This window comes from Salarias fasciatus, chromosome 12 (genome assembly GCF_902148845.1).
Source record: "Salarias fasciatus chromosome 12, fSalaFa1.1, whole genome shotgun sequence".
NCBI classification, from domain to species: Eukaryota; Metazoa; Chordata; class Actinopteri; order Blenniiformes; family Blenniidae; genus Salarias; species Salarias fasciatus.
In genome coordinates, this window is record NC_043756.1 from 15556072 (window position 1) to 15583761 (window position 27690).

Below are 27690 nucleotides of genomic sequence, written 5' to 3' on the forward strand. Positions count from 1 at the left end.
TTTTTCTTTTTTTTTTTTTTTTACAATAAATGAATAAAAATTAGAAACGAAACCATAAAAGTTTCGGTCACAGTACTGGTGAGTAATATGGAAAAAAAATGACCAAATATTTCAGACTGATTGTTAATAATGAAAAACATTATGTAAACTTACTTTCCAGTAAAAGAACAAAAAGTTCCTGTTATGTGGCCTTCAGGTTGGTAAAGTGGGTTGGACTTCAGTTAAGATTTTCCTTTTTAAGAATTGTGTAATGGGAATAGAAAATGATGGTGTGTTTGTAACTGATGACTGCCGAACTGAATCCTCCAGTTATATTTTTTAATCAGTGTGATACAGTCTACTGCTCCTCGGTGGTCTGCCAATACCTGATAGGATATCTTGGGTATAGCATATTGCAATCCTCCTTGTCTCAGAAATATGCTTAATAGGGAATTTTTTATTGTTTTCTGCTGTATGTCACACAATTCAACCCTTCCCTTTGCATATTTTCTGTCTATAAATTGTACAAGCACCAACCTGAGGCCGCACAGTTCTCCTATAGACAACAACAAGAACAGACAACAACAGCTGTCTGGCCTCTGAATATGAAGTTTCAATGAAAGATAAAGACCCTTTCTATTGTAGGTTTCTTTATTTCTCCCAGGTTGACCAGAGGCATAGATGCAATATATTTTCCACAACAATAGTTTTCAAATTCAGAGTGAAACCAAAAGTAGATACATTGTTTTACTTTTTTTAAAATAACAATTTCTGAACAAAGTAACAAAGCGATAACGTCAATGAAAACGTCAATTCCAGCTAATGCTACTATAAGGGGGTCTTGTGTTATGGCACTTTGGTGATAACGGGTCTCTGAGCCACAATAACTATATATATAAATATATATATATATATATATATATATATATATATATATATATATATATATATATATATATATATATATATATATACATATATTTATTTCTGGCAGATTTCTTTGAACTGGCGATGGGCTACCAGCTCCCTGCAAACCTAAGTTGTATCAAGTCTTATTAATACGGGATTATTTTACCAGACTGAATGATGTTATTTCTTTGACTTTTTTGATTGCAATCCAGAATTCTCGGTAGGAAATGTCAAACGATCGAAAAGTTTTCACACTCACGTTTCGCTGCCATCCTCCATGTGCGCCTCAATGCTTCAGGGGAGCGATTGCTATCTGCAGTGATGTTTGTTTTAGATCACAGTCTGTCCTGTCTGTCTGAACATTCCGTATTCCAATATGGCTCTCCTAAGTTGACAAAAAAATTCAACACTTAAAGTTGCACTGATGGAAGCGCAAGTTTATTCACGCCGCTGTAGACAGCAGAGGCCTCTCATATTGAGAAGGGATAATTGATAAAAAGCCTGCAGTGACCATGTTTACACTTTAAAACCTGTGTGCCAAAGGATGGTTTCGTTTTCTAGTTAAAAGGATGTTTCTGTTGAATTTGCATGATTTCCAGAGAAATATTGCAAAAACATTTGTGTGTGTCACGAGATCTGACAGGCCCAAATCTCTGGCGTTCTCATCACCGAACCACTGCTCATCTGGAAAGATTTAAATCAGCGCCCCACCACCCCTCACCCCTCACCGCAGTGACCCACACAGCATTCGTCGCACAGCTTTCCCTACGAGCAACAACACACAACAGGCTCCTTTGTCTTCAGAGAGCAAAGCAAAGGAATCAGCCTCAAAGCAAATCTTGTAAACTCTAGAAAGCAAAACAAGAACCATGGTTTGCACAATAAAACAGACATAACCAAGAAAGAAAACAGGTAAAACAGAAACATGGGTTGCCCATTATTTACAGTGTGTTTGTGTGTCACTTGCCCATCAAGCAAAATCTAATTTTGTACTTGGTTACCACTGTTGTGAATGTCATGTTATGAATTCCGCAGTGCAGTGACTTCTCTACTTCTTGTAACGCGTAATCAATCAGCAAGTATTTTTTTCTAACTGTTGTAATTTAGTCACAATTGCACAGGTTTCAGTGTGTGTTACTCCATTACCATTATCAGAGCTGTTTTCTGCAGTGAAAAGCAGCTTTGTTACTTTTTCACAACACCTAGTGACGTTACAATAAGTCAATATTAGCAGTATCTGTGTTGTACCTTTTTTTGTTTTTTTCACTTCGACAGAAAAATTTGCTTCTCTTACATTTACCCATCCATCTTCTGTCATCGTCAAAAAGGACTCTTAATGATATCGCCTGTATAAATCAGTTGTTTATTGTGGCTGTTTTGAACTTAGGTTAGGTAAACAATGTAACTTTAGCCAAATTTAAAAGTTTAATAATCAACCATAAAACTACCCACACAGTACTCACAGTGTTTGCTCTATTAAGACAGGTCGACTTGAAAGAGAGTAAATAGCAACACAATAATTTCTCCTGAATAAAACGGATTCCGTTTTACTTCCAGTAGTCAGAGAAACATACAGTTTATACGAACACAACTGTATTCAACAGGCCCCAATAATGTCAAAGTTTCCAAGTTTTGATTTTCTTGAAAAAAATTAAGAACTGTCCTCGGGGGGCTGCATGGTGAACAGTAACACTTAAACTTAGAGCTGAACAGCAGCAAGCTCCCAAATGCATTGTCGTATATTTCACTGAAATGCAATGATTGTGCCTTAAAATGGTCTCACACACACACACACACACACACACACACACACACACACACACACACACACACACACACACACACACACACACACACACACACACTCTATATTAAAAACACACCCTCAATGTCAACATCAGTGTGCGTAACCTTAACTGTTGCTGGCTGCTCAGAGCGGCTGGTCGTTTCAGATGGGAGTGGTCCGCTCCCAGGGGCCGATGTATCCAGGACAGGTTATTAGATCTGCAGGCTACAGTGGCCCTCCGGGGACAAACAGAACTGGGGCCACATTGTTCACCGGCATCATTGTGCACAAGGGTTTCCCATGGATCAAATGTTACAGACTTCAAAACCAGGGGTCTCAGCGCACTCATAGCACTTCAATGAGCGCGATGGGAGACGAGACTGTTCACACACCGTTTCTCAATGATCTGAATGAGGCCACACTGGATGCCGTCCCACTGACTTGTTGTCTGGATGCAGGACAGGAAAGACGTGATGTTGACGAGTCTCCAAAACGGATACTTAGCCGAAGCTGCAGAGCTGAAAAATCCAGACTGAAACATTTTAGAGTTTATATCAGCTCACAAAGTGGCATATAAACAACGGAATTGAGTTTATTGGAAAGCGTTTATGAGATTGTTTACAAATCTTGGCAGAGAAGTAAATGAACTCAACCTGCACTTTGACTCGGCCCCTCTGTGGTTGCAAATAAAAACAGTCAGTGGTCTTTTTTTCCCTTTTCATCTCTTTTCGTGATCTTCACAGAGCATTTTTTAATTTAATTTTTTTTTGGTTGACTTGCTGCTCTTTGAATCTCTAAACATTGCAGCTGAGAACTTTGCTTTATGGCAAATCAGTTAAAATGGACTATTCATACTCATTAAGAAAGACATTGACCAAATGCTTGAAAATATCACAAAATCACTGACTGTCATCGATACAACCAACGATAATTATTCATTATGAATTGATCCATGTGTCGGGACACGTAGCATTGCTGGAGTTCAAAGCTAGTCTCTTTTCTGTGTCGCGGCTCTTTGAGAAAGTTTAACACAAAACAGAGGGAGGAAGTCTGGACACTCACTGAGCTTTAGAGTTCACCACACAGGAAAACAGACTTCCTCTACCTACAAGCAAGGAAACATCCCTGACATAACACATTTCACTCCATTCAAGCTGGGGAATGCAGACCTGGTCTTGATGTAACTTAACAATTGTTCCACGTTTCCATGTGGGGAATGTGTCACAGGTAATGTCAAATTCCATACGACTAGTTATGCTTCTGTTTAAAAATGCAAATACAGTCGAACTGTAGCTCGAAAAATATAATATCAATTCATAAAATCATACAATAGCTCTAAATTTTATTTTTCTACATCTCAATTACCTTTTCATTGCATTGTTTTTGACTTACTGGAAACTGAATTTGTATTTTTTACACATTGGTGTTTGGATACAGGAATGACATGCCTGTCTCTCGCCCCAACCTAGCAAGTAGACACGTCTTTTCAATAACCACATATGACAATATGATGACATTTAATAATGATACCACATTGTTTACTCTGAATGATGTAATTAGGTGACTAACTTAGGTGCAAAATCCTGTTTTGTTTTATTATAGCAAACAGATTGATGATATAAATAAATAAAAAAGAGGAAAATCCCAAGCTCTGATGAGTCAGTGCCTGAATTCAGTGTTTTGTTTTTTAGGATTAAAACATGGAAAACCTGTGTCAGAACTGAGTGTGGGTGTACTTATTCATGTGTTACTGTAAAAACTGTCATTTTGAAAGTGAAAGGTTACACTCTGAGATTTTCTCATTTTGACGACTGTCATTCCATATAGAGTTTGCAACCAAAACTAATTAAGTGCGATCAATGATTATTGAGAGGTCAGAATTAGTGTTTTCTATTGTCTTGTTGCAGAAAAGTAAAATTGAAGCTAAATTGCTAAATTGAAAACTGATATTAAAGGTGTAATACAACATTTTGATTTCCGGGTGGATCACCTAAATAATTGGTGGGTCTGTTTGTCAATCATTCTGACGAGCTGCTTTCATAAGGCGGTTCTACGTGCTTGCGCCCAATCAGCTTCTCCCGTTTGCGCATGCGCTTTCAGAGTGTTTTTGTAGCCGGTGAGCTTCTGAGCTAGTACTTACCGATGGCGAGTCTGACATAATGAAACTGTAACTGTTTCGGAAAAAAAGCTTTATTTATGAGCGAGGCGGATCGCAGAAACTGTAAACAGAGCCGTGCACGGCGGAGAAGAGGAGATCGCGCTCGTACACTTCCGCGTTTCCTGGGAGAAGCAGGAGAGCCGGGCGGATGGTCTGGTGCATGCGCGTTGTTCAAAAAGTGAGTAACAGACGTGGGGCTTCGTCTTTTCGAGAAAATCGTGTATCAGACCTTTAATCAAAATCATTTTTTTGTGAGGGCGAGCTACTGTTTATTCAGAGGTGAGTTGGGGAAGGTTTTCGGGACGGACACAATGGAAGTGAATGGTATTTTTGCTTCCCCTCGTCAAACTCATCAAATACACAATCCAACAACCCCAAAACACTTTGGTGGACATGTTATAATCTGCACATTCACTACGCTGTGAAATGTTAATGCAAAATTACGAGATTGAGTTGTTTTTGCGAAGATTTCTAAGACGGAACTACTTACTAAACATGGTGTCTAGGCGTAGTGATTTCAAAAGAAAAAGCAGTTCCCAGTATTTGCTTCAATGTCGTAATGCTACAATATTATTTGTTGGTGTTCCACAGCGTAGTGAATGTGCGGATTATAACGTGTCCACCAAAGTGTTTCGGGGTTGTTGGATTGTGTATTTGATGAGTTTGACGAGGGGAACCAAAAATACCATCCACTTCCATTGTGTCCGTCCTGAAAACCTCCTCGACTCACCTCTGAATAAACAATAGCTCACCGTCACAAAAAAAGTAAGTATGCTGTTCGAAATGACTAAGGAATTGTGCTAAATGGGACAATTTACCAAAAATGTTGAAGTATCCCTTTAAGCTGCTCACCACATCAATGTGTTGCAATTTGCAAAGGTAACTGTACGGCAGTAAAATGCCAACAGCAGCTGAACTGGACTTTTGCCTGGCCTCATTTTTCTTTTTTTTTTTTGATATTCTAGGAAAGTCTTGAAGCTTATAGTCGGGCAGGGTGGGGTAGACTGCAGAGTTAAAAGGGGAGAAAAGGGAAAATGTATTACAATGTCATAAATGGCAGACACACACTGGACATACATGACATGCCACAATTAATGTAATATGCAAATCCAGACAACCCAGTCTGTCACTGCACCTTTTTCCCTAAAAAATAGCGCCCAAGGATGCTGCTGACAATTATTCTGACCCATAAAATGCTGCTTCTATTATGGAGTTGTACACTAGTAAGTCAGTATGTGAACTAACCAGGCTCTTTAGCCTTGAGTGTGTTTGATCAGATTTGATAAAATACTTCTGGGTCTACACGTAGGCTTATCTGTACAAACACAATGGTGTTACTTCAATAAGCTAATCAAATGTGATAAATGTACTACTTTATTGTTTCAGATGTGAAAGTGCTGAAGCCTGCTAAGGCTAGGAAACTGCTAACATTAGTAAGATATGACATCCATAAGCAACATAAACCTTTCATTATGCTTATTCATTCACGATTATGGAGTGTCTCCAATATACAAGATATTTCTTGAAGGCTCTTGTCTGCAAAAGCTTGGTGACTGTTCAGCTCTTTAAAGCATTTTAGGCAATACATACCTGTTTTTCCTTCTCTCCAAACCATGAATGAGTGAAAGACCGACTAACTTTCCACAGGCCAAACGGTGCCGTGATCCAATCAGCGAGATGTTTGTTTTTGTGGTTTTTCAATTCGTTCTTGTGTTTAGTGATTTGTTGACGTGGTTTGCACTTCAGGGCCACCGTACTCACAGGGCTGCAACATGATCGTAAGTTCTACTTAGAAACAGTAGTTTCATTCAATATCAGATCCACATCAGTGAAATCATGTAGAAAAACCTCTGACTTGATGTAAGATTAATTATTTTTAAACAAATAAATTCATATTTTCTCAATAGCACTATGACTAAAACAGAATTTTTGGAAGTGCAAGGGTAGCAATTATTGGTTTAGTAATTCCATGTTTGCAGTGATTCCTTAAGAAAAAAATTCCTTTGTTAAAAATACCAGATAAGAAACTTCAAATCACGAGTTCAGGAGCTTTGCTGATGAGGTGAGCTTCAAATTGTAGCTTTGAGGTTTAGTAATGTCTTTTACCAAAACTTGCATCAAGTTACTCCCAGCTATTAAGGCCTGTACATAATAAAGAGACAAATATTGATGCAGAGACTATTCAAAATGACCTTTAAAAATAACAGCGGATATAATAAGGCCATTGTTACACACAGTCTGCACAAAATACATGTCTAAATGAAAGAGCTGCAAAGGAGTAAACTATCCTGGGTAATGTATAAAATTTCACCATAAATCATCTTAGCCAGCACAAAGCTTTGATATGAGGTTTGAGTTTCCCCAAATAATCTGTCCTGTGTGATGCCAAGGGAGTGACCAGAAACCTGACCGGATCTTTGTGGGGGATAAGTTTGAGGTTCTCAAAGATTAAAACGCGACACCCATCTATTGATTGTAAACAATTGAGTCAGTCTCTACAAAAAGATCAATGTGATTGATGACAACAGTATTAATAAGGAAGGACAATGAACACAAACACAATGAACACAAACACGTGTTAACGACTTCACTACAACAAAAGGGTGAACTGATAATTACAGATTCTGGGATTGAATGTGAGTGTGCTGGTTGTGTATCTCTGTGCTTTGCTCTCTGTGATGGTGGTCTGTATACAGGAGTACCATCCTGTGGCTCAGTGACCCTCTGTTCTATTATGCAATATCTGAGATGGTTAATGAATGATTTATTTATCTAATCTCTCTGAATAAATGAATCAGAAGTCTCAGTTTCTGTTCAGATTCAGTGCACAGTTATGCTGATCCTGTTCAAACTCACCACTCATCAACATGAGGAACAGCATAATGGCATCATATATACTCATACAATTAATTTGTAGTTATTGGTAAATTAAACAAGCTTCACAGTGTTGTCTCGATTTACTCTCTTACCTCATATCAAGATTTTGGATTTGAGTCCAGGGTAAGTCTTTCTGAGTGGAGTTTGCATGTTTTTCTTGAGTGTGGGTTTTCTCTGGGTACTCCGGGTTCCTCCCCACAATCCAAGCACATATGCATCAATCAGTCACTCAAAATTGCCTACAGGTGTGCATGTGAGAGTTAGATGTATGGGATGGACAATTTTAATGATTTTTTTTTTTTTAATTTAGGTTACTTTTTTATTTTTTATTTTTAAATCCTGTTAAATTTGGTATACATTTCAAAAATTCACGATGAGGTAGTGATGAACTTGTCATTTTCTTGTGGAAAGAACTGTTTTTCTACAAGTTTCATCAGGTGGTGCAGTCATTGGAGCGAATGTTCACTGCGCCCTCTGGTGGATATCGTGAAAAACGGCCACTGTTTTCATAGATATTCACCAGATAACAATTACATAACAATTACAGTAAAAATACTCCTACTCTGAATTGTAAGAGAAAAATGATTTATTACATTTTTCAGATAAATTTCATCTGTTTTAATTACTCACAAATCTTGTAAATTTTCCCAAATATTTAAATCAACTAAGAGATTCTAAATAATCTGTTAGAATTGGATTTGTAGAGGGAATCTGGCTGCTATATGGCCTGTAGGCTGTTCTGCAGTTTAGCAGTTCTTGACTGGGCTTCTCAGTGGGATGTCATGAGTCAAATTAAAGGTAGTGTAGGTAATAATACCTGCACTAGCTACAAACATCCTGGCTTTGCAGCTTAACTCTTTCAAAGTGCTTCGTTCCTGACTGTGGGTGTGTCTTATATTGTGTTAAAAGGTCACAGTATGAATCACCATCACAAGCTGAAACAAGAAATGCAAGACTAACTTGCAGAGTAGAACCATAAACCAACTCATCACCAACTCACATACATACATACATATTTTCCGTGAGCAGTTGCAGTTAAAAGTATGGCTCGGCCAAAGACAATAGTTCTTGTTTTTCATGTTGCATCTCCTTTTATTTTTTTACTTCTTTATCCCTGATGTAGAGAATCCATCCATGCAGCCAATTCCAGCTCACAGTAAGCAATGGCAGGTTGCACCATGGACAGGTTGCTTATCCACCACAGGTCAATCTCAGAGAGACAGATAACCGCACAGACCCACATTCAGACCTACAGGCAGTTTCAGGCCACCAAGCTATACCTCAAATGCATGTTTTTGGATTGTGGAAGGAAACCAATGTACCTGGAAAGAAAAAAACAAACAAACAAACCTCTGAATGCACAGGGAGAACATGCAAACTCCACACAGAAAGGAGTGTTTTTGCCTTTATTTTCATGCAAGCTTGCAGTGTTGCCCAGTGGTGTCCAGGTATTTTATACAACGATGATGATGGTAGTAATAATCGTATAGAAGATACAATGGAAGAACAATATAAAATCTTGCAGTGAATGAGTGCTTTATTGCTTTTGCCATGTTCTTTGGAGTTAATTATCCTACTTATGTCCTGTCACAGCTTAGGTAAGCCTGATGGTCAGAGAGAGAGAGAGAGAGAGAGAGAGAGAGAGAGAGAGAGAGAGAGAGAGAGAGAGAGAGAGATAAAGTGAGGCTGACAGATGGCCTCACTAAGCACCTGACTGGGTTTTATCGTCACTATAATGGTTTAGATCAGGTCAATAAGCCGAGCACTGCAGTGGCGCAACAAGAAGGAGCCTCTGCAGCAGACAGTGAAGAGTAGCCGAGCCTGTGGCTGGACAAACAGGTGCTGTCGGATATTCCACTAATCTGAGTGAATATACAGGTGACCATCAAGGGATTTGTCTGAAATGGGAAGCTTTAACTTTTTTATAAGCCCAATGGATCAAATGGACAGTCTTCTGGAGGACTGGCCAGAATCTCTGGACATTTTTGGGTCGGTGTGGATGGAGGCTCTGGGTGTGTCCAGAGAAGCTGAAGACTGGACTCTTTGTGTGAATCTTGCGGAACATTTCTTTCTGAATCTGCTGGGACAAATGGACTTTCTGCTGGAGCACCAGTTTGCATGTTTTAACGTAATGGGCCCACTGTTCGCTGATGACCCCTACCTGTGGATGTTCCCCCACAACTGACATGGACTGGACATGCATTCAACTGTTCGTTTCCTTTTCATATCTCCATTTCATTGTTTTCAAAATTGACAAGAACGTCTGTAACCCATTTGACAAAACTAACATTTTCTTTTTATTGTGCACTGTGCACAATTCCACTTTGCCTACAGTTGTGTCTGCTCTGAAACAGAGTACACACTGAAAAGTAAGCAGCAAGCTGACAGCACTGGTAATCATTTTGAGAAAATTAAAGCTTGACCTTCATTTGGAGCTTTGTTTTATAAACTCCATGTTAATCATGACTGTTTTTCTTCATAGTTTTTTTAAAAATCTTTTGTACTGTGAAGTTGCTTTCTTGTATAGAATAACTTCTTGTCAGAGCGTAGAACAACAACATGAATTACACCAAAACACTATTTTAGAAGCTCAGGGACTCACTCGTCAGCTGTGTGATTTGAGCCTGTGAACTTTACCACCTATGTTTGCTCCTCTAACCTCAATGTCAACACTGCTGGCAGTGTGGGTGTAATGAAACACTTCAACTTTAATGCATGACCCACTTATTTCTATCATGACAGCAAATAGCTATCATGCTTCAGATTGTCATCCTGCAACAAAAGTGTCACATGATTATTAAGTGGTTAGCTGACTCTTATCACAGCAAGAAGGTCATGGGCTCAAATACCAGCTTCAATACTATGTTATGCTGAACAGGATAACACACGTAGAAGATGGATGATGGATGGAGACTGGATGGGAAAGATTTTTTCTTCAGTGCACTCATCAAGTGCTAAGGACTCATCAACTGGTGAGAGTTGAATGTTAAAATTAAATAAACCTTGCATCGACCAGCATCAGTATGAGAAAAATGAAATATCTCCTTTGGACACAACACAATAAAATGCAACAAAATATATCAACCAGCATCCTGTTGCCAGACATTATACAGTGGTGGAGAAATGTCTTTGGAGATCGCATGCATTTGTGAAACATGAAGTATCTCTCTTTGGTATTCAAGTGCAATTTCTTTTACTGCCATCACAGCAAAAATACTAAACAAATTCCAATAAGTCATTATAAAAGTAGAATTGATTGGTTTCATAAAAATACATGACAATCTTTTTTATCATTGGGTATTTTTATACCAGTGATCTACTAATTAAAGCCATGCTTATCATCAAAAAGACACCATTTTTATTGATGTGTTTATATAAAGCCAGCATATTTCGAAGTTATTCAGAGACAATAATAGCTAAAACACAGGAAACATGCCTGAAGCTAAAGATTCTCAAACAATTTAGAAGAATAAAAGCAATAATTAATTTATTTATTCTTTTTCAGGATCCGTGTTTCGTTTGCGAATATTCATTTGTGCTATGCAATTTAAGTTATACTGCATTACTGTAACATATTTGTGTGAATAAATGAAGGTTTCCCGTTCGCCTACAATACCCAGAATTCCTTGTGGCGCTTCGGAGCACGTTGCACGGTGGTTACGTAATCTGTCAGAGGCTGTGTACGTCTCACTCAGTTCGAAGAACACAATGTGACTGTAAATTCAGAGAGGACGCCAGTCCGAGAGAAGAGCCTCCAAAGGTCAGATTTACTTTCATTGTACTAAAATTAAATGCTGTTTGTTTGTGAAATTGCCGAAACGCGCAGTCTGGTTTGTCAATGTAAATGTCAGACCACAGCGTGGCATGTAAACACACTGGCGATGTTGTATTACTGGCCTACTACAGTCGCTCATCATTCTAAAAATGACGAGTGAGCAGACAATGTACAGACTGAAATTGAACCATAGAAAACAATGTTTTAATGAAGTTACTTTGAATTTATTAGGGAAATTAAAAGTACACCTATCCCTGTTCTGATGTGATTGATCCCCGATTTCGACATATATTAATTTGTAAAATGTTTAGGTACAATAAATGAATTGACAAAGGAAAAAAAAATAGTTTCTAACTTTCTGATTTTCTGTAGCTACACCTTTGCTGACTTTCTTCCACACCCTTTTATTGTTTTCTAACCCCTTACAAATGAATAGAAAATGTTGGTGATTGCAAAAGTTATACTTCTATGTATTTTTTCTCTGAATCTATTCCTCTTATCTACTTTTCCTTGTTGCCTTTCCAGTTCTCCTTACATCATTCTTTAGTTTGCGTCTTCAGGTCAAGCTGTTTCACTCTGGTATCCAGCAGATAACAGCTGACATTTAATCTTTTTACAGTTTTACAATCAGGTTTTACCTTTTTTTTCACCCTGTGTATCTCCCTCTTTCTGTGTGTGTGTGTGTGTGTGTGTGTGTGTGTGTGTGTGTGTGTGTGTGTGTGGGTGATGATCAACTGCAGGCTGCCTGCCATCATGAGCTCCTAACATCTGTGTGACCCATCATCACAATGAGCGGCGCCGCACTGGCCGTGGTGGTCGTGGTTGTTTTCCTCCTGGCCCTCTACCTCCTGCAGCGTTATGGAGACCTGCGGAAGCAGCAGCGGGTCGTCCTGCTGGGGACACTGCTGTCCTGGTACCTCTGCTTCCTCATCGTCTTCATCCTGCCATTAGATGTCAGCACGGTATGAGACCACAGCTGATGCATGCACCAACAAATTGCTCACTGTTTTGTGTGTATTTACAGTAGTGTCTCACCTATTGTCTCACCTATTAGTAGATTTGGTTTGGGTTTGTTTACCTGACTGTAAACTCTTCTCCTCTCTCAGACAATCTACAAGCAGTGTGTTTTTGACAATTTAAAACACACTTCGCCTGTAATTCGATCAACTCACACGAATCAGACAGAAGACAGCTCACTTCCTCATTTGCCTAGAAGGTAAATAAGATGTTTGATTCGTCACAAGACTGGATCCACAGCTTGTTCACGCAGAACAAGGGAATGTCTCTCAAGCTGATTCAGACACGAGACAATACACATCCAATGCAACACAAACCTTGAAAACTATATCTTTAAGGTTTTTATATTAATTCTCTGATCCTTTAGATTTTAGATCAGTCCTTCTACACTTTTTGACAAGAAGTGTTGTACTATATAGATAATATGATTTACATCATATTATGTGGTTTTATCTGTTCAGTGGACACTTTAGTGATACAGTGTCTGTAAATCTGGATTGGATTCAACACCTCAGGACTAACAAACCAAAACATGCCTTTAAGTACAAAATGTTATTTCCCTAATAAAACATTTGTCTTGGATTTAATCATCCTCCCTAACACAGTGTGGGAAAACAGGAGTCCGTGGTGCTAGAATACAATTACAGTGTTGAGCAGCGATCTTTGTTTTGTTAAGCTTTACTGTTATTGAAGTCCCTTCTCTGAAAAAGTGATGTTATACTAGCTCTTAACACATTAAAACCAGGGGAAACATATTACAAATGTCTTCAGAGTCAAGCAAATTATGCCATCTTAATCATGCGTGTGTGTGTGTGTGTGTACAGTGTACCGAAGTGTGAGGAGCCCTGGAGTTACATCCCGGATGGCATTCTGCCAGTGTTCTGGAGAGTTGTATACTGGACTTCGCAGTTTCTGACATGGTGATTGACCCATAAATGCATTATGACAGTCAAACATTAAATCCAGCTGCTGCGATCAACAGTTTTGTTGTGGCTGTACAGATTGTTTCGTCTGTGTGCACACAGGATGCTGCTGCCCTTCATGCAGTCTTATGCACGCGCAGGAGCTTTCTCCAGGATGGGAAAGATGAAAACTGCTCTGATTGAAAATGCTATTTATTACGGCACCTACCTCCTCATCTTCATCTCTCTGCTCATTTATCTGGCTGCTCACCCAAAGTGGACACTCACATGGTATGTCAAATATATCTTGATTTTTAAACAAATAATATGAGCAAGGTGACTATGTTTTCTACAATGATTTGATACCAGTTTATTGATTGGATTTGTGAAACTTCTGCAGGACACAGCTCCAGACCATCGGTATTACAGCTGCCAATACCTGGGGTCTCTTCCTTCTGGTGCTGTTGCTGGGCTATGGCCTGGTGGAGATCCCACGTTCTTATTGGCTCTCATCCTCCCCCGATTACTTGCTGGCCAAGACATACTTCAAAGCAGCAAAGATTGCTGTTGAGAAAGCAGAGGCTGAAGAGAACTTAGTCGACGTCATGGAGGTGAGACTCCAGAATTGAGTGAATCATCGTCTGTTTTCTTCTAAAAGGTTTTTCAACTTGCTTGCTTTGTTTGCATGAAAGCACACTTTTTTCTTAATGTTTCTTATCTTCAGGAGGTAGCAGGAGTCCACGAATCCATCAGGCATAACCACAGTCTCAGGAAGTGTGTGGACACCATTTTGACGAAGGTGAGAATCACACGGAGCCATATGTTCCATTGGTCGAATTAGTCCGTCCTCAACTGTTGGTTCATTCTTTAACTGAGTATAATCTCATTTCAGTGTCCAGTCGAGTACCAAGAGGAGATTGGAAGAAATGTGGAGAACTCTGGTGGAGAGCCCAGTGTCATTCCCACTAAAAAAAGCTTAATCAACCTTCACAAAAAGGTGTGTATTCTTAACATTACAATGTATTTTGTGTGACATTGAACGCTACAATGTAACGTTTATATAAAGTGAGGATCTTAAATATTGTGAGGAAAACTCTATGGACAATGATACTTAATTGATGTTCACCTCTGAGTGTTGGTGAGGACACCTGAATGTAGATTTAGACTTTTTGGTCCAATTTCAGTACATACTGCTCATGCGAGTGGTGACATATTATATAAATAAATTTGTCTGGTCGATTTTGGTCCAGGTTTTCATTCTCTGGTTGGATATTGCGGTACAACGCTGTATATCGCAGCTGTATCACGTCGACGTTTGTGTTTGCGTTGTAGGTAATCTCTGCTGTGCAGAGACATGGCCAGACTCGGGTCCAGTGGTCCATCTTGTCGGACCAGGCCTTTCATCTTGAAGACGTTACAAAGAGCAGGAGCAGCCCGACCAGACAGTTCACCCACAGCTTCCTTGTGACTCCCAGCAGCTGGATCCGCAGGTTCATCTACACCTCGACTGTAGGTGAGTTCAGTCAGTCACAGAGGGTCATGGAAGAACTTCTGTTTATTTTGTACCTACAGTCCTTGCATAACATTTTTTTTGTGTGTGTGTGTTTGTTGTTCAGAGTGGTACTGGGAGTGTGTTTTCAGGCAGGGCTTCTGCCGGTTTGTGGCCGTGCTGCTGTGTCTCCTCTCTGCAGCAGTGGTCTGGTCTGAGTGCACCTTCTTCAGCACACATCCTGTTCTGTCTCTGTTTGCTGTTTTTATCCAGGCGGCAGAAAAGCATTACAACTACATTTGGATTGAGGTAGGTTAAAGTGCAACAAGATATAACACTTTTGTTCACCACTTTTTTGTACCATTGTTATGAGGAAATGGTTATAATATACTAATCATTGCTTATTGATTATGAAAATTAATTTGACAGGCAAAAAAAATAGTAAACATTCTATTTTCTTTCTTTTTCTGTTGCTTCCGTCCTCTAGATGGCCTGCTTTGCCAGCATCCTCTTCATGTGCGTGTGCGTCTACTCCACAGTGTTCAGCATACGCTTTTTCAATTACTATTACCTGGTGCCTCATCATCAGACTGACGCCTACAGCCTGCAGTTCAGTGGCATGTATGTTCATCATTAACTCCATAGTAGCTTTGACATGATTTAAAATCAGTTTTTCTTGATTTTGATTAATATTGGATCTCATCCCTTTCCTTTTTTTCCACTTAGGTTATTTTGTCGCCTGACTCCTCCTCTGTGTCTCAACTTCCTGGGCCTGATTCACATGGACTCTGCAATCTCCCATCAGGACAGAATCCAGACCTCCTACACCTCTGTGAGTTCATATACCAGCTCATGCACAAGTGACAAACATGGAAATACTCCATTCACATGCTTATGAAAAAAAAAAAAAGCAAAAATTTCAAAATATTGGTCTGTTCAGAACAAATGAAGTAACTCTCTGCATCTCTTCCCCTGTTTCAGATCATGGGCTCTATGCGTCTCCTGTCTTTCATATCTGATGGCTTTTACATCTATTATCCTATGCTGGTGCTGCTGCTCTGCTTGGCCACTTTTTACAAGTACGTTCAAAACCACTAATCATTAATCTAATCAATCATTACTGTACAGATAACTGCACATTAACAGGAGTCCAATATGCAGAGTCAGCTGAGTGCAGTTTCAAGTTTGAACATTGTCGTATAAAATTTACTGGCTGAGATTTCAAAGCAGACCATAAAATGTATAACACCATAACGACAATGGGAGACATGCCTCTTTTGTGGCCATCAGAAATATTCAGGTGCAAATATACTTTTGGATTTTTGGAAGTCCTTTGGCGCACGTTGTGTTCAGACTTCTGCTAAATATCAACAGATTGGATTTTGATCCAGACAAAACCTGATTTTCAAACACTCTCAATCCACTTGTTTAGTTTGCGCAAGAATTAGGATGGAAATCTGTCTGCTGTCTCGGGCCTTCATAACATAAGTACAAAATAAACCAACCTGACTAGTGTAAACACGCCCAAATCCTCTTCACTTATGTGAGTTTAGTTGCTTAAGTGAGCTCATGCGAGTGTTAGAACAAATGAAACAGTCTGAGAAGATGAGAATCACTCAATACAAAGGCTGTCACGGTGTTATTATGATATTACTTCTATTTAAATACTTCTTAGCCTTGATTGAAGAAAGTATTTTCATTGACGCCTGTCCTGGTTTAATGATGTTTCTCTTTGTGCACAAAAAATATATAAATTTATGTTTAACAATATATTTGTAACGGTTTGTGTCGGCAGGCTGGGCTCTCGCTGTTTGAACCTCCTGGGCTTCCATCAGTACGTCTCTGATGATGACCTGATCTCTGACCTGGTGGATGAAGGCAGGGAGCTCATCAGAAGAGGTCAAATGATTCTGAGTAGCTATTTAGTGATTAATCATTTTAAAAGAATGTCTTCTTTTGCTTCTTTTAACTTTTTTTTTTTTTTTTTTTTTTAATATGCTGAATTATTGCAGAAAGGAAACAGAAAAAAACCCATCAAATTTGGTTTTCTGGCTTATTTTTCTTCTTTATATGATTCACATTGAACTTTTGAATAAAACTTTGTTGTGAAGGCTTTTTTAAAACAAAGCCAGTGTAGAGCGTCAATAATATTGCTTGGCATTTCCCGTCCAAGAAAGTTGGTTAAACATGTTTTAAGACTTTTTTCACCTTTTAAATGTGAATCTACATATTTTTGTGGCATTTATAGATACAAAAAAAAGCACATTAATTTATATTATTTAAAAACTGATAAAATGATAAGAAAAAATGTGAAATTTACTCAGAAAGTGCTAAGAGACTTTTTTAAACATATGTTCTTCAATCATTTTTTCCAGAGAGGAGGAAAAGGCAGAAAGCTGAAGATGGAGAAAATCGGAGATTTGTAAGAATTTTTACTCAATTGATATGTTATTCTGGTTCCAAATATCCTAAACCAAAGGCCAAACTATGCCCATTATGTTGTATGACAGGCTCTTCTGGTTTGCGCTGAGCGAGCTGTCATATTCAAGCACAGGTATTTGTTTCCTGTTCCAGGCCTGGAGGGAACGTTATGGAGTTCAAGGAGCTTCTGGGCGGTCCAGAGCGAGTTACACTGAGTTAAAGGATAACCAGAACAGCCCTGTGACAGAGACCAAGAGAAGCGGTACTTCTGACAGACAAATACAATTCCTTATTGTCTTTCTGTCACTTATAGCAGCAACTTGATTTAAAACTATGCTGTTTGTCCAATAAACTGAGTTTCAGCTTCAGTTTTGTGCAGTCACCTCATATATTATTGGATATATATTTTTGTTATGATATTATAAGTCTCCATGTTCACACTGCTTTTCTGTATATTCATCTTTGCCCATGCCAGTCACATTTACCAGAGGAGATGGAAATATAGACGACCAGCAGACCAGCTTACTTCAGGACTACCCCAGTGAGAATGGATCACCAAACAGGAGGTATTTTTTTCACCACAGTCTCCAAAAATGCTCATTGGTTCAATTCAGATCAAATGGTCTCAAACCATGCAGAGTTAAATGATGTTTTCTCAAACATATTTTATTTGTCAGTCACTCCCTGTTTCTGTGCTTCATTCTTTAGGTCCACCGGAGGACGTTATCTATCTTTATCACCTTCAATGACGGGAATATTTTATGATGTTTGAAAAGCAGTTCAAACATAAGGCTGCTTGGTGCATTCTGGGAATTATATGATTGATGATTAAACTGACTTGATAAAGAAAATGTGACACTATGGTAAAGATTATTAGGACATGCAAATCTTACCAGTTGAGGTTTACCAATGGAGACAACACCACCCGTATTAATGGAGGGATTTCTACCACTGATGATTTCTGCTGGTTCACAGAAATCAGCAAATGTGAAGGAATAGTTCTCCTCCAAGGCTTTAACTTCTTTGTGTATAGTCAAACTTTATCTTTTAAACATTTTGCTATGTAAACAGATTGATAAATGGCTATGTTCATGGCAGAAATTTGTCACTGTCTGAGAATTTGTTGTTGATACTTGTTTCTTTTTTAAATAAAATCAAAGACACAATATCTAAAGCCTGGAAGTGTGTTTTGTTAAAATGTTGTGTGTGTGGTCTTCGTGGAATCCATTTTACTGAATGACTTAACTTTGTAATACAGTGTCCAGTAAAGTTGTTTGGAATTTATCTAATAAAATTGTTAGATGCCATGTCCAAAAATCATAAATTACTTTATAAAATTATTATTGGTTTTAATAAAACTGTTCCTTTGTTAAGCTTTGCACATACCGGTATGTGATGATCTACTTGGTTTCACAATAAATCTTCACAAAATTTACATGGGTAAATAAATGAACATATTCTGAAGACAGAAATATGAAATACAGACCAGCCTACAAGGTAAAGAAGCAATTTTGAATACAATCTTGATTAACATGATTGTAATTTTGAGATGAACCATATGATTTTTTTAAAGATTTTATTGATTTAATGATGTAATTTGATACAAGTTGAATTCACGTATGAATTGCTTCCATTCAAAGCTATGTATTTCATCTCGTTTAATTTAAAATAAATATCTCGTAGAAATAGGAACGAAGGACCTGTGATGCCTTTCAGTGCTGTCGTAAATTGGCCCTTTCTCGTCCATAATCGTTCACACTCAGAAAAATCAATCACAAAAAAAAAATGTGTGTGGGATCAGATCATGATTACTGTTTTCTAATAACACTATGTGTCATTTATTTATATAAGTAAATAATTCGAGATTTTTTGCTATTATTTGAAAATGACGACTAAATTATATAGTTGACAAAATTCCGACGTTCTTCCGGAGCACTCAGATGCATCATCTGATGGAGGTGGCAGAAACAACCCAGGCTGGTTGTTTGTATGGCAGATGCGGATACGGACAGACCAACTCCTGTTAATGGGGCTTTAGCTGAGCGATATACGGTGTCACGTTATCGAACATATCACCGCGCGTTACGCGAGACGCGGGATCAAACACTTTTGTCTGATTTGTGACTGTGAAAGATTGTAGGTGAGTACATTTTCGGCTTTTAGCGTTTGCCCGATGCTAACCTCTTGCTAGCCACTGTAGCTAAACGGAGAGTGTTTGCTGAGAGCGCTCCAGACTCCAGCAGCACAACACGTAAATATGATGATCAGTTCAGCTCAATTCTTTATTTACTTAGGTATTCAATATGTTGATATATTCTTGATATCAGCTTGTTTGTTGGGTGTTAATAGTTCTGATGTGATTGGAAATTATCGATCATGACAGTGACCCTTTTGAAAGTTAGCGAGGTTTGACAGAGTGGTCTTTCTTTGTTTACCAACAAAAACCTTTAAAATGTGATCCACCTGCAATCCTGAGCATATTGGATTGGATTGTCTCGGTCGTTATTTACTGTCTGGATAATGGGCCACATACATTGCTGCGATCAGCAATATCAATTTTAGAACATTTCTATTCACGTCATCCCAAAGATGTCATCTGAAATACATCACTCTGAATGATACATATATCAGTTCAATGCCAGCTCAGTTAATTTCATTTTAATAAGAAAGGACCTTTCAAAACCGAACACATCAGAATAAAATGCAGGGAAAAACCAAGGCCAAGAAGGGAGGAACAATAATAAAACTAAAACTTCCTTTGAGCCGGAAGAAACCGGCAGATCAAGAATATAAGAGGTGGTGGCTTCCTGATGGCTCTGTTTGGTTTCAGAAGGTATTCAGAGTGACACACATATCAGAAAACAGGTTTACATAATCCAGTCTGCAGACCAGAGAAGGTAAGAAGCGCAGATCTTTAACTTCTATCTCCAAAGCCAGAAATACCAACTCTAAGGAATGAAATGTGATGAATTAACACTTTCTCAGTCTGCTTTCAATTATTAACCAGATATTTATCTTGCAGTCTCGGAGAAATCTGGATGTGATGGCATAGAGTTTGCATTTAACTGTGTCGTGGACACAGCATGAGGATCATATATAGACTGACCAGAGCAGACATCCTGACTGGCGGACTTTACAGTCCCTCATAAAAAACTGTAATGCACTGTGCACTCTGACACCATATTCTCCAGAAACAGTGTTCATTTCTTTAGCTCTTTGAGTTATAGTTACAGTTGGGCCAGCCTTCGTGTGCGATGAGGTCAGATTCAGCACTTGCTGTTTTTCGTTGATCACCTTTGACAGGTGCTGACTGCTGCAGCCCAGGAAAACAACAAGAGCTGTCGTTTTAGAGGAGCGCTCACTCAGTTCTTATGCATCACAATTTGCTCCACATCAGACTCGCTCAAATCCTTTTGTGTGCCTGTTTTTCAACACATCAACTTTGACGGTAACATGTAACCTCCTGCCAAATGTATCTGACCCACCAATATGTGGTATGATGATGGGTGTGTGTGGCTGTTGGGTTTGGGAAATGCCCTCCTGTGCTGGATTTGTTTGAAATTTGTTCGACTCACGTAAAGTTAGAATTCACTTTTCTTTTGTTGTAAATAATTTCACTTGTTGTAAATAATTTCCTCTGCAGAAGCAGCGCCCAAAGCACTTCACATTAATGTCGTTCACACACCAGTAGAGGCAGCCACCATACAGGTCCCTCCAAGTGAGGGGTTCAGTGTCTTGCTCGGGGACACTTGAGCAGATAGGGAATCGAACCTGTGACCAAGCCACAGCCACCCAATGTGAAAGTTCTTGAAATTGCTGTGTTTCCGCTGAAAATAGCAGAAATGATAACATCTCAGTTGAACAGATAACAATTCTGCATTTACTGAGACCCAGAGTGGAGGCTTGGTGTAACTTCTACCTGACACAAATACCAGCAGGTCACCACCACTTAAACTCAGGATGCACGATATATCGGTCTTTTTTTTTTTTTTTTTACCATATTGATATCGGTTCGATATGTAAGGCAGGTCTGATATTAACAGCCAATATTTATTTTGGTCTAGTTTCCGTTTTACAATTTAAGTTTGGCTTTGATATTTCTGATTTAGCCTAGTTCACAGATTTGAGTCGAAGTTGATTTAGGTTCTAAAACCTTAAAGAAATGCTTTTACAGTATACAACATCATCACAGAAACTTGTTTTTATACCCTAATTTGAAGTGCTGATGGTAACATGTTTAAATGCTGATATTCATTTTGCTAATTACTTGACTTTTCTCGCAGTGTGTTTATCAGCTGTCCTGTGTTGCAGAATTAACACTGTGTGACGACTCCGGCTGTCTTTCTGTGTTCAGCTCATCGACCGCTATGGGTGGGCTGGGGAACGGCCGTCGTGTCGGACGATCACCATCTCTGATGATTGCAGCGCTCGTCGCCTGTATTCTGGTTCTTGGCTTCAACTACTGGGTGTCCAGCTCCCGTAACCTGGAGCTACAGGTAGGCGAAAATAAAACAGCACCATCACACAGAACCACTAAAGCCTTGGGCTGAAAATCACCGGCTTCCTTCTGCCTTGTTCACCTAATCATTTACTGCTTGACTTGCCTCTGCGCAAATTTGTCTTCTGATGCAAATCATAGCCTAAAAGGAGGAATTTGCATACCTACACTCCAGAACAAGAAAAGCTTCATTCCACATTGCAACTGGTTTTGTGAAAATATTTTAGGCCCTGTGCTGAACACTGTGAACTGCTTTATGTAACAGTTAAATTAACACAGAAATTACATAAACACCGGAACTGATTGTTTTTCTTTCCATTCATATTGTTACTTTTTCTTTCTTTTTCTTTTTTTTTTCTTTTGATTGATGCTGGTACTATTACTTATTATCTTTGCATGTGTGATCCAGACCAAACTGTATGAGTTGGAAGGCCAAGTGAGACGTGGCTCGGCGGAGCGAGTGGCAGCGGAGCTGAAGAGGACCGAGTTCGAGGACGAGCTCAGCAAACAGAAGGAGCAAATCATCCACATTGAAAATGTCTACCAAAGAAAGCTGGAAGACTCCGAGGACGCCTGCAACCAAGTCAAGGTGCCCACAAACACCGCTAACGGTTATAAAGACGGCCGAAACGTCAACCTTTTTCCTCTTCACACAAGGTTTTTGAAATTGTTGAGCAACTGTGAATTTTGACAGTTTGCTGTGTTCTTGCTTCCAGGGCACGTTGCAGCAGAACATCTCCTCCAGTACAACCACCATCCAGCAACTCAAAGGTAGCTGTGTTAAACTTAAAAAAGCCTCTTCTGCAGCTGCTGGAAAAGTTCCGTAACCTCATCTTCGTGTCTCCTCGTGTCTCGCAGACCAGCTCAACCAGCTGAATGACGACTTGGAGAGGTTTCAAAATGAGCTGCAGAATTGCCAAGAACACATGGACAATCTGAACAGCAGGCTGACTAATGACATGTGAGACACTTTACCACCGTTCATTTTTGAAATGATCCATTCGTTTCCATTTAAACGCACAGTCTGGGAGATTTGTTCACTGGGTGGCTGCAGAGAAGCTTTCGATATGTTGTGACTCACTTGCACCATCTTGTGCTACAAAATGATGTTGCAAAACTGATAGTTGAACTTGTTCTGTTGAGACTTTCTGAATCTAAATATTACATATGGCAACTTAGAAGGTATTTTAATGTGTGTGTGTGTGCGTGTGTGTGTGTTTGTGTTTGTACTCCTGTAGCAACCAGTGTCACTCCCAGCTTCAGGCTCAGAAGGAACAGTGTGACCAGAGAGTGGCTGAAGCTAAACTAGAAGTTCAGAAGAACATGGAGAGGATCCTTCTTAATCCTGCTGCTCAACAGGTAAGTTTCCTTTTCAGTGAAGAAACCATATTATATTAGTGATGGCGTATTCCACGTCTAGTTACCTTTTTTATTGCATCCAAATCAGAAGATTAGAGATTCTGATTCCTGTCCTCACTGACCCAGTTGTTTTGTCGGTGATTAAAGAAAAAAGAAGCACTTCAACAGGAAAACACGGCTGAAAAGAAAGACGCCGAGCCAACCAAGAATTTACCTGATGGAGGGAATTCGTCAGTCGTCGTGATCAACACGCCAGCTCCGTTGGACCAGAAAGCAAATACAGCGGCTGCAGTACCGAGTAACGACAATAAAGGTAATGTGTGCATCTGCAAACAAGCTGTTTGGCTGTTTGTGTACCTCCAGCCTTCTTAATTCAGCTCAGAAGCGCCAGTCAGTGCTTAACTTCAGAATGCATTCCCGTCATTCTTCTTCCTCCAGATGCCTCAGAGGACCTGGGTCCAGTGAAGGATCTGGATAAAGCCGAGGTTAAGACCGTCGCTGCCAAGGCCGTCGCTGCCAAGGCCGTCGCTGCCAAGGCCGTCGAGCAGGACGGTTTGCAGCCTCAAGAGGGCGCCCCCGAAACAGAAGAGACGGAGACAGAGGGCGGGGAACTGGAGGACAATAATCTACCTGGGAATAAAGAGATGGAGATGATCGACGGCCGGGCTGAGGAGGATGCCGACACAGAAGGTAGAGCGATAGAGCTGGAATTTAAAACTTGTGCTTAAAATGTATTATTATTAGTAAAAAGAAGGAAACTAAAGAGCAACTTGTTTTTTTAGAGGACGACCCGGGAATGGAAGGCCTGATGATTCAAGGGAAGGCAGTTGAGACTGAAGGTGATGGCAAGGTTGAGGAACCGGAGGAGTATGATGCCGATGAGTCTGTCGTGGGCGGAGCGGACCTGGAGAAGCAACAGCAGCAGATTAATGATGCTGAAAAAGCAGGTGTGTGTTCTGGTTGCGAGTCATATTTTAAAAGCCATAAATGAAGTTTATATCAAAGTAACTGCAGAAAAAGTAAAATACCACAATGAAGTGTCCTACTTGTTGTAACATTGCGCTGTTTGATAGAAAAAGAAATGGAGGCGGAGGCGGCCGACTACAACGGGGACGAGGAGAACGAAGGAGAGTTTGAAGCAGACAAACAAGCTCAGCTTGCTGAAATCTGAGGTACACAAACAGACATGTCGCTCACACCTTTAACATGCTTTCCTATTGTTGAGATGATTATGTGAGACTCTGTTGTTGGAACACTAGCTGGAAATCATTCCAGGATGATCTGCATTACATTTTCCTCTTTTGTTGATAAGAAACCTGGTGGGCTACACGGTGAAATAGGGCTCAGCATGTTTACTACACACATTAGACACACTAGACCGACGGATTGGACTGGTTTTGCAGATGGAACATTTTTTTTTTTTAATTGCTTAAAAATGTGAAACAAGTCGATTCACTTGATTACGCGAAAGAGTTGAGGGACTTGAAGTGAAGAATAAAATATATTGTGAAATGAATGTTTTAAGTTAGTTAGTTTTTAAATGTTGATTTAATTCTTAGAATGTGAGCTTCATTATGAAATTCCATTACGGGACCACAAAACAGATGGCGATCATTTTTATCCTAGCAGAAATGATAAATCCAGTTGTTGACTACGTAAGATTCAATTCTCTCTGTTACTACTTTCCATGATATCAGAAAGTAGGGAAACCACTGAATATTGAAGTCCTAAAAATGGCAAAAAAAAGCATTGTGTGTGATTTAAGATGATACCAAAATATAAGTTTCTTTGTCATCCTGTGCTTTTTGTCCGTCACATCTTTTTGTTTTTCTTGTTTTTCTCCAGGGCTGATCATCTACACCACCTTAGAAAACTGGACATTGCAGCACATCAAACAGGTTAATGCAGCCTGGAATAGACATTGCGCCCAGGACGAAGCACGCTTGAGGTTTTTCCCTGAAAGATGAACTGGGTGGGTCATTTCAGCTCATGCGTTTACTTCCTGGAAAAGTGCTGTTCTTGTTCTCTTCGTTGTAATGGGTATTTTGTTTTATTTGTTAAGTGCTGGTTGGGAATGGACGTTTTAGGTTAAAAACCTCTGGGAATCGGTACAACTTCATGTTCGGTTAATGTTGGAAAAAAAATCTGAATTGCATGCAGACACGAACGGAAAGCAGCCAGGTGTGAAATACTGTGAAAGCCCCAGACGGGGTGGGGGTGGGGGGGTGGGGGGGGGGGGGGGGGGTGGGGGGGGGGGCTCCTCTGTCTCTGACATCCAACAGCGTCTTCAATAAAAGCCTTATTTTTCTCCTCAATCAAAAAAAAAAAAAAAAATCCTTACAGGATTAGTTTTGACTTTAGGTTCAGGAGCTGTTGAATGTTGGACGCTGGAGGTTTTATTTCCATGACTCCAGACAATAAGTGAATGTGATGTGGTCATCGTTAAACTCCTGATATGTTTGGTTTGTTTTGTTAATTATCAAGTTCACAATGCCATGAATGCTGTAAAAAAAAAAAAGAGGCTGTTTTGAAGGTTATAGCTTCTAACTTCTGGAAAACCCATAAATAGAACAGAAAATACTTTATTGATCCCAGAGGGAAATTCTTTAAATTATTTCCATTTCCATGACATGCTGAACTGTCAGGATTTGAACATGTTGTATATTATGTCTGTAGCTGGCCTTTTTGTTCAGAGTGTTAGTATTTCTGAACTGTCAGTTCACGAAGAAGCAGAAAGTTAAACATAGGCTTTCTTTCTCTTTTTTTGGGGGGGGGTTAAAGAAAAAACAGTTTAAATGATGATAAAAGCCATCTGTAGGAAGACTTTGCTAATATTTGTGCGCCATGGGATTTGACAGATGTGTGAGCTGGAGCTTATTGGTCGGGCTGGACAGATGATCTCCACACACTCAGTCGCTCATGAGCTGGTAGATGTAACAGCCATATTTCCAATGTGTCAGTAGTTCATTACTGCTTTATGTTGCAGGTTGAAGTTTAAAACCCAACGGAAGTGCTTTTACTGTATTAATGCTCTTGTTTACCTTGCTGGTTTCGAAAAGATCTGAAGGAGAAGACTGGCACTTGATCTCCGAAACGCGTGTATTTGGTCCGCTGAGTCCAGCTGTTGCACTCGGCCAGATGTGGCAAGACTGTGAAGTTTCACATGGGGCCACTAACGTAAATGTGCAGCTGAAAAAAAAACCCAAAAAACCAAACGTTCTTCTTTTTTTTTTTAACCTTTATTGAAGACGCACATGTTGAGCACATGAATCTTTTGTGATGCACATTTTTAAAGCACACGGAAATTAACTGGAAGAAGACGGGAGTACAAAACGACGCTGCCGGGTGTCTTCAGTCTTCCAATGAATAACTCGCTCCTCTCTTTTAAAATCTTAATTAAGCACACTGGTGTCGTTAAAATCTACGTGGGTTTTTACAAAGCGCATTCCCAATTGTTGAATCTCTTCAATCTCTCATCAAGTGAAAATATTTTGACCTACAGAAAGTGGGCAGAAGGATAACCCAACCAGAATCAAGGAAACTCACTTTCTTATTTATGTGGATTTTTTTTTAACTGGTTTTGTACAATTTATATGAAAGTAAATGTGCAAATTCTGAATAGAAGTCAAGTGTAAGGTGGATAAAGTTATGAGGAAAAACAAAAACAATGAATGGTATTTCTAAAGCCTGACAGCACACCTGAAGGTGAACGCGTTCTCTCTGCCTTTTAGCCTCCGTTCTCAAACATCCTGCAGGGGACGTCATTCAGAGTTTTTTTTATTTTCAGTGTCACACTATTGCTGTTGTCAAAACCTGAAGAGCTTCTGATTGTTTGCCTGATTGTGACGCAGAAGTGTTTCAGATAAACTGTTGTGATTTTTGTTTTCTGAATGGGATTAACATTATTGTCGATTTGTTTAAATTTGTATTTTGTTCTTGAACTGCTGGACTCATCTGTGAAAGGTTTAATCATAGCTTTTATTGTTGATAGAGAATAAAAGTGGTTTTAATTATGACTGTTGCAGCGTCTTGTTGTTTTATGTTGATGTTACATTTGACACATTCTTCAGAATTAACAGTTGAGCTTGAGGTGTGTGTGGACACACCTAAACACTGTGTGTCGGATTGATAATAAGACAAAATGCTTATCTGCAGGCACACACACTCTGTCAGCATTGATACTTCAAGCTGCACGTCGGAATCTTTCCCTGTGGTTTCAACAAGTACGACACACATCAGGAGGGTTTATTGTATTACAAATATGCGTCAATATTCCTGGAATTAGAATGTAAAATGTGTATAAAGGCGAAATAAATGTATATGCACAAGCTCAATATCTTAAATAAAATGTGAATAAATGCCATAAAATAAAATTCAAATACAGAGCAGCATCAAAAACTATTCCAATGGTATAAAGAGGGTAGAAGGTGGCCAATCTGTCATTTGAATTTTCCAAAAATGTGGTTAAAGTTCATGTCCAGTTAAAACACGTGTATTGCCGACAGTAATGTAATTCCAAG

The 27690-nt window shown here is 39.3% G+C and overlaps 2 protein-coding genes and 1 long non-coding RNA gene across 5 annotated transcripts in view; 2 read left to right on the top strand and 1 right to left on the bottom strand.

The window, feature by feature from the left end:
- LOC115398779 (uncharacterized) overlaps positions 1 to 11693 on the bottom strand; it is a 26901-nt gene extending 15208 nt beyond the window's left edge. The window contains exons 1-3 of the long non-coding RNA XR_003932598.1: positions 11683 to 11693; positions 8702 to 8704; positions 5226 to 5235 (exon numbers count right to left, since the gene is read on the bottom strand). This is a non-coding gene — a long non-coding RNA (uncharacterized LOC115398779). The remainder of the gene's footprint in view (positions 1 to 5225; positions 5236 to 8701; positions 8705 to 11682) is intronic.
- LOC115398777 (LMBR1 domain-containing protein 2-B) lies at positions 11393 to 18481 on the top strand. 2 transcript variants are annotated; one of them, XM_030105725.1, is made up of 18 exons: positions 11393 to 11469; positions 12225 to 12446; positions 12591 to 12700; positions 13326 to 13421; positions 13527 to 13694; positions 13804 to 14014; positions 14128 to 14202; positions 14296 to 14400; positions 14736 to 14916; positions 15020 to 15201; positions 15380 to 15513; positions 15619 to 15724; positions 15874 to 15971; positions 16688 to 16791; positions 17268 to 17314; positions 17467 to 17578; positions 17789 to 17879; positions 18022 to 18481. In XM_030105725.1, the coding sequence occupies exons 2-18, from the start codon at positions 12273 to 12275 to the stop codon at positions 18083 to 18085; spliced, it is 2058 nt and encodes a 685-aa protein (XP_029961585.1). In that variant the 5' UTR covers positions 11393 to 11469; positions 12225 to 12272; the 3' UTR covers positions 18086 to 18481. The 2 variants fall into 2 exon arrangements, with proteins under 2 accessions (XP_029961585.1, XP_029961586.1); XM_030105726.1 differs by having other exon boundaries at positions 17467 to 17575.
- Positions 18482 to 19284: 803 nt separating this feature from the next.
- On the top strand, positions 19285 to 27186 carry golm1 (golgi membrane protein 1). Of its 2 annotated transcripts, XM_030105681.1 has the most exons (12): positions 19285 to 19453; positions 21668 to 21809; positions 22221 to 22400; positions 22528 to 22582; positions 22670 to 22772; positions 23050 to 23170; positions 23318 to 23483; positions 23609 to 23676; positions 23707 to 23860; positions 23953 to 24117; positions 24244 to 24342; positions 25016 to 27186. In XM_030105681.1, exons 2-11 carry the CDS (start codon positions 21681 to 21683, stop codon positions 24339 to 24341), a joined length of 1239 nt encoding a protein of 412 aa, XP_029961541.1. In that variant the 5' UTR covers positions 19285 to 19453; positions 21668 to 21680; the 3' UTR covers position 24342; positions 25016 to 27186. The 2 variants fall into 2 exon arrangements, with proteins under 2 accessions (XP_029961541.1, XP_029961540.1); XM_030105680.1 differs by having other exon boundaries at positions 23609 to 23860.
- Positions 27187 to 27690: the final 504 nt, after the last annotated feature.